At 51.5% G+C, this 12,894-nt stretch overlaps 1 protein-coding gene across 1 annotated transcript; it reads right to left on the reverse strand.

Annotated features, from left to right (window-relative positions):
* Positions 1 to 947: 947 nt before the first annotated feature.
* Positions 948 to 11,708, reverse strand: LOC131089608 (hydrocephalus-inducing protein homolog). The gene is made up of 14 exons (XM_058034434.1): positions 11,612 to 11,708; positions 10,601 to 10,644; positions 9,784 to 9,988; positions 9,185 to 9,411; positions 8,447 to 8,598; positions 7,308 to 7,500; positions 6,646 to 6,754; positions 5,807 to 6,055; positions 5,320 to 5,462; positions 4,745 to 4,966; positions 3,412 to 3,572; positions 2,811 to 2,902; positions 1,877 to 2,228; positions 948 to 1,129 (listed from the first exon to the last, which is right to left on the reverse strand). Exons 1-14 carry the CDS (start codon positions 11,706 to 11,708, stop codon positions 991 to 993), a joined length of 2,385 nt encoding a protein of 794 aa, XP_057890417.1. The 3' UTR covers positions 948 to 990.
* Between the last annotated feature and the right edge of the window lie 1,186 nt (positions 11,709 to 12,894).

The following is a 12,894-nucleotide window of genomic DNA, read 5'->3' on the forward strand; positions in this document are numbered from 1 at the left end:
GGTGCACGGGGTATGGAATTTCCAATTTATGTCTAATACAACACATAGAACATAAAATTTTTGAAGTGTGTTCCCTTACCTGAGTCCATTCTTTCAGTTCTTGCATATCTGGGAATGATTTGTTCTAATAGCATCTTAGCCACTTTGGAGGTAGTTGCAGTTGAGATAGCAAAGGCTCCCAGTGGGTGAGGTGATCAACTGTTCCAAGAAGATATTTCCACCTCTGTATTTTGGGGAACTCAGTCTAATGTATTTGCATATTTTGAAAGGGTCTAAGGGCTAGGGCTCTTCCCTCACTAGGGTGTTTTCTCATCACTTCTTTATCTTTGAACAACTTCAACATTGTCCAGTCACTATTAGGCTACTGCAGAGACTCCCTCGCAGCAATAAGTTCTTCAGAATTGATCATACAGTGCTTGAGCTCTCCAGTGCATTCCTTGGTGTAGCTAAATTTCAATTACTGTAGCAATTGCTTTATTCATTATTTGCCTCCCTTTCCTGCCAGCTGTGACTGGAACTATACCAAAGGGAAAGTGCCTGCAGCCCAAGGAAGGCTGTGGTTGGGTATCTGCTTCTGTTTGTTGTTGCTGCCAGCGTTGTTGTTTGTTTGCCTTGTTGTACATACTGGCAAAGAACTTCTCCCATATCTTTGCCTGAAAGCCCCTTAATTTCAAAGTGATAATAATTTGGAGAGGAGGAGGTCACATTTTGCATTCCAGAGAGGTCCCCCAGACACCTGTCTTTCCAACCAAGACAAGCTGACAGTTAACCATGTATTAGCAATTGTTTATTAAGAATTAATTGTTGAAAATGAATTATTATCAATCTAATAAACAGTTATGTAGGTGATTAAAGGTTGGCTAGAGGTCTTCACTGGAGCTCAGAAGGGTAGCTGCAGAGGTCTCTGGTGAAGAGTGGGGGACCAGCAGCAGCAGAAGGCACGATGTTGCTGCCTCCTGCAGGAGCTCCAGCTGACACAAATGCTGTCCCTCAGGTGCTGCTTTCCAGGGCACCTGATCCTTGGCTCCCTGGCCTTTCTCCGTCTGCCCTACCAAGAATCTTCTGCTCCAAGGCTCTGCCTTTCACAGTCACCTGCCTCATCTTCTCAGCTGGATTCAGGTTAGAAATTCTAGGAAGAAGGGGACTGGTATTAGCCAGACAAACATTCCCAGCCAGTTGCTCTGCAACTCGCACAGCAAGTTGCACAGTGTTGCATCCTCTGTCTGTGCAAGCAGCATGCAGCAAATTAAACAAGCTGCGTGGAGGCTGCAGAGGTGCAAGGGCAGGACCATGACCTGTTAAGTGCCTGGGGACCAACTCCAGCACACAGGGTTCCAGGCAGAGAAGCAGGCCTTGCTTGTCTCCAAAGGAAGCAGAGCTAGGCACTTGCTGGTTCCTGGATCTCCCAGATTTTGCAACCTTCCAGCAGTGTGATGTTCCATACAGTGTCTTTTCCCAGTGTCTCCCTCCCAAGGCAGGATGATGATCTTTCTGTGCTCCTGTGGGTGTTTGTGCCGCCTCTCTGGGGCTGCCTGACTCCATGCCCACCTCCCCATCCCAGTCAGAGGGACTGAAAGCAGGGTGTTGGGGGATGAACCAGGCTGTGCTTGGTGGTGCCCAGCATTAGGACAAGAGGCAATGGGCAGAACCTGAACAGAGAATCCCACCTGAACCTGAGGAAGAACTTCTTTCCTGTGCAGGTGCCAGGTTGCCCAGAGAGGGTGTGGAGTGTCCCTCACTGGAATTATTGCAGAGCCCTCTGGACACAACCCTGTGCCATGTGGGACCAGATGACCTACTGGGGTCCTTTCCACCCTGGGATCACCCAGTGATAGCCATCAGAAACATGAGTTGGCAAGGGCTGGATGTTTCTCACCTGCACAGCAGGGTGGTCTGGAACATCCCCGCGCACTTTGGGGAGAACTGCACTTGGAAGGCCTGCTTCTGGCCAGGAGTGATGATGCCGTGGTAGGGCTTGATGGAGAACAGTGGCAGGTCATAGATGGCGTCTGGGAAGATTTCCAGGGCGGAACCAACGCGCTTTGAGTTGCGCAGCTTCTTGGGATGGTCCTGCTCCTCGAACTGCTGCCTCTTGGAATCCTGCAGGTGCTTGGCCAGCCGCTGCAGCAGCCGTAGCTCAAAAGCCTGAGTTTCATGGTCCTGCTGCCACCCAAATTGATGCAGCAGGTTTCTGCAACGCCTTAAAGTTTCAGAGGAGAGGAAATTACCTGCAGAGAGGAGGAGGACACCTTTCAAAGACAAAATCCTGTGCTGCCAGCAGCTCTGCCTCCTGATGCAGGTAGGTGGAAAAGAGCTGGGATGCACTTGGAGCATCTCTGGCCAAGTACTTTTAGCAGGAAATGGGGCGTCTGGGACAGGGTCTCTGCCTGAAGCACACACTCCTGTGCCAAAGCAGGAGAGTTGCTTTTAGACAGTGACTTTGCATTTGCCCTGGAGTGAGGAACTGCACACAGACAGTGGCTACAGGTCAGCTCACTTGTAACACCCTTGTGTTTCCCAGTCTCAGACTTCTCAAAGAGTCTGAGATGTCCCTGATGTCCCCCTTCCCAGTCCTGACCCAGCACGTGGCTCTCCCCAGAGGCTGGCTCAGCTCCTTTGCAGACCGCAAGTGGCAGAGCAAGAACAGAAGGGGATGAATGGCAGATAGGGGCAAAAACTCTCCAGCTGCAGCTGGGAAGATGCTGATGAAAGTGGATGTGTGGAGAAGGATGAAAAAGCAATTCATGTTTTGGGGTGAAGTGGCAGGGTCTTCTCCCCAGGCTCTCAGCTACCAAGTGAAATGCCCTTACGTGCCAGAGCAGTCCTCATCGCTGCTTCACTATCTCCAGCTTCCTCCCAGGAGTATTCCAGGGCTATCTTCCCTGTGTTGCATAGCCTGAAACTGAAAAGCAAGAAGGAGGAATAACAAAATATTTCCAATAAATATAAAGCAAATAGTACAGTAACATTGTCTGATGGCCTCCTGGTACCACTTTCTGCTGAAGAGAACCTTCTTCCCCAGGCAGCCCTGCCATGCTCAGACTGCTGTCCTGGGTGGCCCAAAACAGCATTTCCAAGTGTGGATGTTTAAGAAGAAAGGGCGAACATGGTGCCCAGGACATTGAAGCCAAGGGACTTACTCTGGACTTTAGGTCTTGGTTTGACTGCAAACTTATTCTTGAGCAGATGAGGACAGGCGACATGCAGTGAGAGCAAACCCATGGCTGCTCTCAGCAGAAAGGTCTGGCAGCCCTGAGGCTCTCCTGGCACCATCTCCTGCTTGGCCTTGTGTGCACGGAAAGGGGCCTGTGCTGGTTGGGGCTGGGGCAGAGTTCTGGCAAGCAGGCACTGGGCCAGCCCTGGGCAAAGGCAGCTCCCGCTCACAGGGCCCTGCTGGCCTCCAGCACTCACAAGGCTGTCCTTGTCTGGAAGGGCAAGGTGTCCTTGAACTCAACCACGGTTGTGCTCAGTTTGAACTGGGCGTGGGCAACAACAGCACTGAGGTACACCTCAGCCTCCTGGCTGCTCTCCTCCACCACAGTGTGAGCTGGTTCCAGGACTGGCTCAACCACCTGCAAACACAGGAGGGAGAAATCACTGAGCAGAGCCCAGAAGGTCAGGCTGAGAAGGGAATCTTCTGGCCTCCAAGATCAGCCTCATAGCGGGACTAGAAAGGACCATTGACTTTTACTTCCCTGGAAAGATGACAAAATTAGGACTGCTCTGCTACGGTAGTTTTTTCTGCCCACTGATCCAAGCAGTCACTACCACAGCTGTTAATATCCCCATGGATAGCTGTGTTCCAGTCCCTGTCCTTCAACCTTGTAGAGGGACTGGCTTTTTTCCTGTCCCCTGTAAATCCAGCAGGTCTCAAAATTAGGGTTAAGTTCTCCTGCTGGAGCTTTGTGGATGGAGAACCTCAAGACTGAAGAGTTCTAGAAAGCACCTTTTCTTTCTTGTCTTAGGAGAAAGTGCTCTCCAGATGTCATGTCTGGAGCAACAGCCACACTGCTGGGAGCTGAGCATGGGCATTTTGGGATGTGAAAGATCTCACTGGAAAAGTCTCCAACTGCAGATGTTCTGATAGAAAAGAGGATGTTTGTTAGAGGCCTTAAAATGGTCCAGAAACTCAGAAAGAACCTTCGCCCAAGATGAGTGTGTTTGGCAATAATGACAATAAAAGCAAGAGTCTCTGGAGATGATCCTTCTCTGGACTCCTCCATAGAGTCATGCAGTGCCTGGGTTACTTCGTGATGAGATACCCCACACAATACAGAGATTATAACCAAACTCTCTGGTATCCATGCAGACAAAACTTGGAGCTCACCAGCATATGCAGGAGAAGTATATTTCTCTCCACTTTAAAAGAAGAGACAGAGTGCAGCAGACTTAACTCCTTGTTGGTGAAAAGGCACCAAATGAGATGAAGAGATTTCTAACACCATAAAATGGGATAAAATTATAAAACATTGTCTCCCATTCAACATGGGCTGCAACACTTGTGCTTGTGGCACAGACTGATAGTTTGTGTGTGGCTAAAGGTCTCCTGTCCAAAGGCTTCCCCCTCTTGTGTGAGTATATCCAGTCACTGTGCATCCACCTCTCCCCTGGAATGCACTGCTGCTGAGCCTCGTGGCTGTGCAGTGTCCAGAGGAAGCAGGAGCTGCACAGCCAGCAGTGATGCTGTTATGGTGGTTCTTTTAGTAAAAGCTGGGTTGGCTTTTTTTGCCCTTTTGCTTCTTACCTTCTCTTTTTTAGGCCACCTGCCTGCTGGGTCTTTCCACGTGGTATCCTTCACCGTCACAGTGCGCATTTGGTCGTCCCAGTCTAGAACCTTCCTTCGTGGCAGCTCAAAGTTGATCTTGGTCACCTTACATTTCACAAGGTGCCTTCTGAAGGTGACTGGGACATCTGATCTCAAGATCACTGCGATGTTCTTGGCACAGCCAGGATGGAGGTGTCCCACCTAGGGAGAATCAGGGAAACAGTCAAGACTTCCAAACTGGAAGCACTGCCAAGGGCAGGACTGACAGCAAAAGCAACTGATGTGGTGAACAGCTGTGCCAGAAATCTGCATCTCAGAGTGGATTTATGTGAAATTTGACAGACAAAAGTAAGAACAAAAGGTGCCACCTCCCAAAATATGAAGCCTTGTCTGCAAGGCTGGCAGCCTTGGCCCAGCCAAGCCAGGGACTGCATCTCCTACATGGCACTGGAACGGGATATCAGTGGCATGTGAGGACTCCCTGCCCTGCCTGCTCTTGGGAGCACCAGGGCAGGGCCCGAGCAATGGGGAGAGGCAGAGCAGTGCATGCTCACCTTGGGGGAGAACTGGAACGGGGCGTCTGCATCCCACTCAAAGCGCATGGCCTGCGTAAGGGTGCGGTTGGTGATGGTGAAGGTCCTGCGGCAGCGCTTCCCGACAGGACAGTGCCCAAACTCGATGTGGTTCACTCTGACAGCTGTTGAGGAGGAGAGCAAGGCATGTCAGCATGCAGGGAGCTCCACCTGTCCCCCTCGGGTGCACAGACACCTGCACGTTCAGTGCTTCCTTGCTCCAAGCCTTCCTCCCTCTGGAGGCAGTTCCCCAGGCAGTTCCCCATCCCACCACTTCCAGGCAAACACCCTGACACATCCTTGAGCCAGCGACGTGCAGCACAGCACACACTGCTCTGCATGCATGGCTGCCACGCCCACAGGCCACCAAGTCCCGCGGGTGACAGCCCAGGCCTGGCTAGAGGGAGGACACACGTGATCAGACATTGTCCTCCTCCTTGCTCCACCTTGGCAGCCTCTCCTCTCTTACCATCAATGATGTCTTTCCTCAGACTGCTCTTGGCATTCCTCTCCTGGGTGTCTTCCTTTAATCCATCGAGGGTGAATTCGTCGTTGTGGCCTTCACCCACCAGCTCAACCAGGGTCATGCAGATGTCCCCCACTACCAGAGCAATCTTCCCTTCCACACGTTGAGCCAGGGTGGGTTTGAAAATGACCTTAAACTGTGCCGACTGCCCATGACGCAGAAGGATGAAAGTCTGCTTTGGGGGCTTGGTCTCTGCACAGCAATGAAATCAGAGTTAAGTGATACAGCTGTACAGAGGAAATATTTCCATAGGATAAATGAGGAATAAGAGTTTGAAACCAGCTGCCTTCTAAGCACAGGTTCTACCCACAGTGGTTCCAGACCCTCTTGCTATGTCCACAAGCCTGCCACCTCCAGACACAGCACCACTTAAGCAGCTTAACCTCAGGCTGATGCCCAGCCCTCATTCCACCTGCTTCCAGCCAGCTCCAGCCATATGCAAAGCTCAGCCAAAGAGTGCTTTTGGCTTCTGCTGGCTGGTTGTGTGCTCAAGGGCTGTGTCTCTTCAGGCTGGTACCTTTCCACATGCAGCAAATACCTCAGAGGGCCCACTGAGGTAGTGACAGTCTCCCACAACTCAACCCAGCCTGTCTAGAAGAACTGAACAACTTCCTACAACTTCCCAGGAGGAGACCCTGCAAAACGTCCCCAGGAAAAGCCTGGGGGACAGAGAGCCCAAAGAATGAAACTAACATCTGGCTGCTGCTCAGAGAAGCCAAGGGCAGGGCTCTTTTTCCCTTTTCCCTCTGTGCATGATCACACTGCATGGTTAAGGAATTTACCGCTTCTGACGGAGTCCTCTTCCATATCTCCAGTGAGGACTGTCTTGAATGTGAAGGCCCTGCCTTTCAAGGAGAACGCTCCGTGCTCATCCTCCAGCTGTAACATAAACTGAGAAAAGAGAAGCCAGAGCACAATGATGCTGGTGTGAGTACAGGATGGCACAGGGACTGACACCACAGTGCTGCTGGTCCCACATGGCAGCCTGGCACCTCTCCCACTACAAACAGCACTGAGCACAAAAGTGAAGTCAAACCAGCTGAGAAGAAAGGCCGTTCAGAGGCATCTGGATAGAGCCGACACAGAACCAAACAGGACAGAAAGTAAGGGGCAGAATGTAATTAAACCCCAACTAAGTTTCCCTCAAATGTAGTAAACTGGGATCAAATACAATCTAATGGAACTGGGAAACCACACATGTCCATGAGAACAAAAGGTGACCTGAGAGATGGGGGAAAATACTCCACCACCTTTCTTGTGCTCAACTTAAAGAAAAAAGACTGGATGGAAAATTTTCAAAAACTCTTTTTTTGGAGAACAGATGTCAGTCACTTGCTTAAAAAGAATTTCTGACACCTCTTCCCAGGTCTGCCATGTTTTTTGGGACCCTTCACCTGTGCCACAAGCAGTGTTCCCAAACCGTCCTTGAGCAGGTCCTCCTCACCTTGACAGGTTTGGTGCCACTGTTACGGAGGACCAGGGGGAGCATCTCTGAATGCTCCAGCTGGAGCCTCTTGAAGCGCAGCACGGCCGTTCCCCTCTTGCTGCGAGCATTGGGGCGCACGACTGTCACCGGCAGCTCCTGCCCCTTCCCACTGATGGTGAAGGTCAGAATTTGGGGTTGAACTTCCACAGAGCTGCAGGAGAGGGGCAGAAACAACTTCAGCTGGCACTAACCCATTTCTCACTGGGCAAGTGAAGCACCAAGGGCCACCCACAGTGTTTTCCCTGCCTGGTGGTCCTGGTGCTGCTGGGGGGCTTCCACAACACAGCCCCCCAGCAGCCTCTTCCCAATCCACTCAGGGCCATTCACCAGAGGAATCTGCTCCAAAGAGCCAGAGCCTTCCACAATAGCAGTTAAAAATAATTTCACTTAATTGAATCATGCAGTGCAGCAGGTAAATAAGGAGGCACCAGATGAGATATGGCAAATCCCCTGGCTGCAGTGAGATGAGACTTACGCAACAAGCAAAAGCACAGCACAAAAGCAGTACAAAAGCAACAAGGCAAAAAGAAATCATCGTCACCATCAGCAAAGATCGTTTCCAAGAACAGTATAAAAGCAATTCCTTATTAGCAGTTAGGCTTGTCTTGTTGTGATTCAGCCACTAAATTGCTGAGGAAGGACAGGTCAAAGCCCCATTTCACAGGTCCCAGGGCAGAGGAACTGCGTTCCTCTTTCATACCAGCTCCAATCAATCACATAAAAAAGCTTAATGAATGCAAGTGAGTCACAGAGGATCACTTAATTTTACAGAAACAAAGAGGAAAATGTGACTACTGACTTACTGGCACAGAAACTGCTTCATCTAAAACTTTGTCCATGGAAACGCCCAGGTCAGCTGCAGCACATCTCAGTAACTTCAAATTGACTACCTAATATTTCCTTGTCTTGATAGTTCTTCATACAGAATCAACTATCAGCCTCATTTTTCTACTCTAAGAGTTACTCCCAGATCATCTCATGCCAAGTACTCTGCCTAAGGCTACTGAAAGCATTAGAGCTAACAAGAGGCCTGTTCCTTCCCAGTGGATAGGCAGCTGTCAGTGAGGCCTCCCCCAATATTTCACAGGGTCAGTTACCCTTTGGGGATGACAAGGGAAGCCTTGAAGGTGCAGTCGTAGCTCTGCTTGTCTGGCGGGGTGAAGGTCACCGTAGCAATGGCAGAGGATGAGCCACGAATGGACATCTTGACAGGATCCAGATTGAAAATATTGTTGATAGGGATTTGTTCCTTGGGGGAGCCCAGAGAGCAGTGTTAGGAGAAAACACCTTTCAACATGACACAGTTTTAGTCATAAATGCATTACTGAGAACAGCCCCAGACGTTGTGTCTTCCTTCCTCCTTCCCTGGGCAGGCTCCCTCCCTCCCAGGGAATGCTGACCTTGTGCTAAAGCATTGTGTGTTTGGAGTGCTGGCAGCTGCCCCAGCCTACATGGGAGGTGGGCACTGCATGAAAGCCCCTGTAAACAACTTAGAACTGGCCTTCAAAGAGAAGGAAAAGCCAGGGAGCCTGAGGAAATGCTCTGCTTTGAGCCCTGGCATGTCAGCTCATGACAGCCCCTCTCTGCGTGTGCTTCCAGGAGAGGTTCAGAAGGATTCACTTCTCCCACTGAAGACCCAGAGGTGTGAGCCAAAACCTTGCCCAAGACACGCAGAATTCCACACAACTGTTCCCTGGCTCTGCTGCTCTCCCCTGCAGTTTGACCTGCACTGAGCTACACTAGTCTGGGCCACAGGAAGCAATGCATCTGGAGAACAAAACAGGCTCTCACCCAGCCCTTAGAGGGCAACCACCACCTTGGCCTCCTGCTCTTACCTCTCCAGGCAGGATGGAGAGGGCCACGTCACATGGCAGACGGCCTGCATTGCAAATTCTGAAATGAGCTTCTGCCTCCTGCCCAACCAGAACCTTGTTGAAAATGAATCTGTTCTCATCTCTGACGAACAGGCCCATGCCTTCCAGCGACTGCAGCTTGTACTCAAGGTCGGCGCTGCTGCAGATCGGGTAGTCCTTGAAGACTGACGTGACATCCTGAACGAGTGCTGTGGACAGACCAGAGGGATGAGCACGGAGGGGCCTCCCTTATGAATTTGTCTAGACCCTGCTGGCCTCTCAGAAGCCTTGATAAGCCCTTTCTGCCTGGGTGATTGCTAAACCCAGCCTTGGGTGGGGGAGCTGGCTGTGAGGGTGGAACTCAGTCAACCTCAGTCTTAGAGAGCATTGCTTTCCTTTTATCCTTCCATGCATCCCTCTCAGCCTGGGAGGGATGAGTGAAGTGGTGGACTTGAAGAGGGCTGGAACCTCTGAGGATTTTAAGGTGGGACACCAGGGCTAGCATGCCTCTCCATCCAAGCAGCAAGTTTAGGTGCTGCTCAGCAGCAGGTGTGACCAAGGGCACTGTGGGCAGTAGGTACCTGGGAGGCAGGACTCGACAATCAGGGAGAAGGGAATGCCCAGGGGGTTGTCCTTGGGGTCTCTGCCCATGATGTCGATGTAGAGCTGCTGCTCACATGTGCCCTCCTGCCCTGCGAGGCACTCCACTTTGATCACCTGCAGGCCACACGGGCGGATGCAGCCACAGCAGGGGGACACCGTGAACGCGCCCAGATTGAGGTGACTCTGCAGAAAAAGTTCCAGAGGAGGCTGATGGCTAACAGCTGTGCCTTGAGCCCCCCAGGTATGTCCTGCCGTGGCCTCCAGCTGGGCCCAAGCACCCAGGCACAGGGCAGGGAAGGATGACTTCATGGCCCAATGGTGGCCCCAGGCTGGGAGCAACAAGCCAAGAGGAGCTGCAAGCCTGTCCCAAGTGGCAGAGAGAAAGGAGTTTGAATCTAAAGAATGAAGGTGGTAGCTTTGATCCTTCAACCTCCAGAGGTAACACCAGAGAGCCGAAATAGCTCTGAGAAACGACAGGAGAGAGGTAGGGGACTGGGAAGAAGAAAAAGTGATGTTGTCTGAGCTCTGTGGACTGGGAGTTCAGTGGGGGATGTTTTTGCTTCTGAGGTGTTCACAGACCTATGCTGGCTTGCAGCTACCAAACACAGGACCTGCTCCCCTCTGTTGACCCCACAACTCCAGGTCAGAGCCAGACTACAGGACTGTCAGTGGGACTGAGCAGATACTGGTCTTGCAGACCACGTCCCACCCTGTGGCGATGAGCCCCAGCCTGGGCACAGCAGCATCTTCTCACACCCCCTGCAGCAGCACTGCTGGGCAGCAGGAGTCACCCACCGGTGTTGACAAGCTTGATTCCTTTCCTGTCGAGCGCTTTGTAGCTGATTATTGGAAAAAAGTGGCTCCCAATATTATCAGTTAGATTGTGCCTGGGCCAGTCTGACCCTGGCTGCTGGGCCAAAGGCAGCAACTGCAGTGTATCACCCCAGAGATACCTTGGCTTGCTGGTGGTTGCAGCTGGGCACTGAACAAGTCCAGGCTTGTTAGGACCCCGTTCACCTCAGGAGGAATGGCTTCAGGCGATGGTGAAGAGAAAAAGGAGAGGATTCTGCTGGAGGGTTTAATGTCCAGAGGTTTATTCCATGGTTACAGAGGTCTGAACGTGAGGAACTGCTCCAACAGAACGCAGACCGCATGGTCTGATTCACCTTTTAAGCTCAGGGACAGGGGGAGGGGAGGTACAGGTGAGCCACCAACCAGGTGAGAGGAGCAGGGTCTCAGGGGAAGATGACACCCAGACAGGCCAATGACCTCTGGGCACAGGGGCATCCTTTGAACTTGACCAACCACACGACACCTTGCTGGAATGTTAACTCTGAGTGACAGGACTCACTCAGCATGGGGGTAAGGGGGAAGGGAGAGAGACATAGGCACACCTGGGAAAGTGACCTGGAAGGCCAAAATGGGACAATACAGCACACCACAACAGCTGATGGAGCAGATTTCCTTTGCTTTGAACTGAGGGGAGAAAGCAGAGGTATCTGTCATGCTGAGCTCCTGTGCCTCAAAGGCCAAAGCTGGCCTTCCTCCTCACAGAGGAAAGCCTTCCTGCTCCTTATGGCTCGCAGCCAGCAGCTCCCATTGCTGGACTGAGCAGCTCTATCACCAGCTTTGTGCTACACATGGGGATACTGAGGTGTGTTTTTGCTCCCTCTCCCCAAGCCAGAGATGCAAATGGACGAGAGCCCAGGTCTCCTGGCTGCCTGCCACATACCAGCTGTGGAGTGCTGCCTCTTCAGACAGGAAGGGTGGTGCAGGGCTTCTCATACCTTTTGCTTTCCAACGCACACGCAAGCTTGGGTGTTTGGCGGATGCAGAATGTGAAATTGGCCATGCCTATGTTCTTCAGCACAACGCTCCGGGTCTTCCTGGTGCCCACGATCATGGCTCCGAAGTCGGTGGGCGAGGCGGGCACAATGCTGTACTTGCTGTACTCTGCTTCGGCCGACACCCTCACTGGGATGTTGGCAACAGCCGGGCGTCCTCGACCTGGGCTGGCATCTGCCACCTGTGTCCACAGGAAGGGCTTGGTAAACAATAAAGAGGCCAGCCAGATTCTCAGCTCCACTTAAGAAGCCTCGCAAATGGTGTGGAAAGACTTTGTTTGTGTATGTAGGAGAGAGGATTCTCCAATTTAAGGCCTCATTCCATTAGACATCTAGCTTGTTTACGCTCCCAAAGCACCGTGTGATAACACAGCCTGGCCCAGGTGGCTCACCTGGCAGTACAGGATGGGATTGTTCTTGAGGACCATTTCACTGGTGGGGTGGAAGAGCATCTCAACCTTCTCACCAGGCCTGGATGCAATCAGCACGCCTGACTGAGGCTCAACAGTGAAGTGGGATGCCAAGTCTTGCATCTTGGGACCTGCACCCTTCAGCGTGAAACTGGGGAGAAAGGGAAGGAATGGAGATCTCTGCAGTTAAAAGTACAGGTGCCACCAGCACAGCCAGGACTTTGCATAGGACCAGAAAAAAAAGGGAGAGTCCAGTTCTGGGAATCCTGGATCTTGACAGAGAGTGCAGACAATCACAAGATTACTGCAAGAAACCTTGAGACTGAAATTTTTCATTCACTCCTTTACAGAGTCTCAGAAAGAGAAAGGAGGTGACCACCAAAACAAGGCAATGAATCTCAGCATTTCAGTGGCTGAAATTTCTGGGGCTCTCCTTTGGGCTCCAGCTGAGCTGTGAAGAACTGCTGGTTTGTGGCTGAATTCTCTGGTAAAACAATTGAGATCAGAGAGCCCAAGTTTTGTATTTACCATGAGGTAGCCAGCATGGAAACAGGCTCTAGCCATTGACAGAGGGAGAATGAAGGTCTGGGAAATGCTCACTACCAGGCAGCTGGACTCACCTGTACTCAATGTTGTATATCCCTTTGTTCTGTAGACTCAGGACTTTCTTCACTTTATCCAGGACATTAATGGTTCCAAATTCCAAGCTTCCATCTGCACCTGCAGAAAAACCCACAGAGTGAGGTCAAACACGGTATTTGTGAGCTGCTGCAGAATACACCAAGTCACAAGAAACATGGAGGTCTCGGCACAAAACCCTTTTCAGCGAGATCCC

Source organism: Melospiza georgiana, chromosome 14 (assembly GCF_028018845.1).
Source record: "Melospiza georgiana isolate bMelGeo1 chromosome 14, bMelGeo1.pri, whole genome shotgun sequence".
NCBI classification, from domain to species: domain Eukaryota; kingdom Metazoa; phylum Chordata; class Aves; order Passeriformes; family Passerellidae; genus Melospiza; species Melospiza georgiana.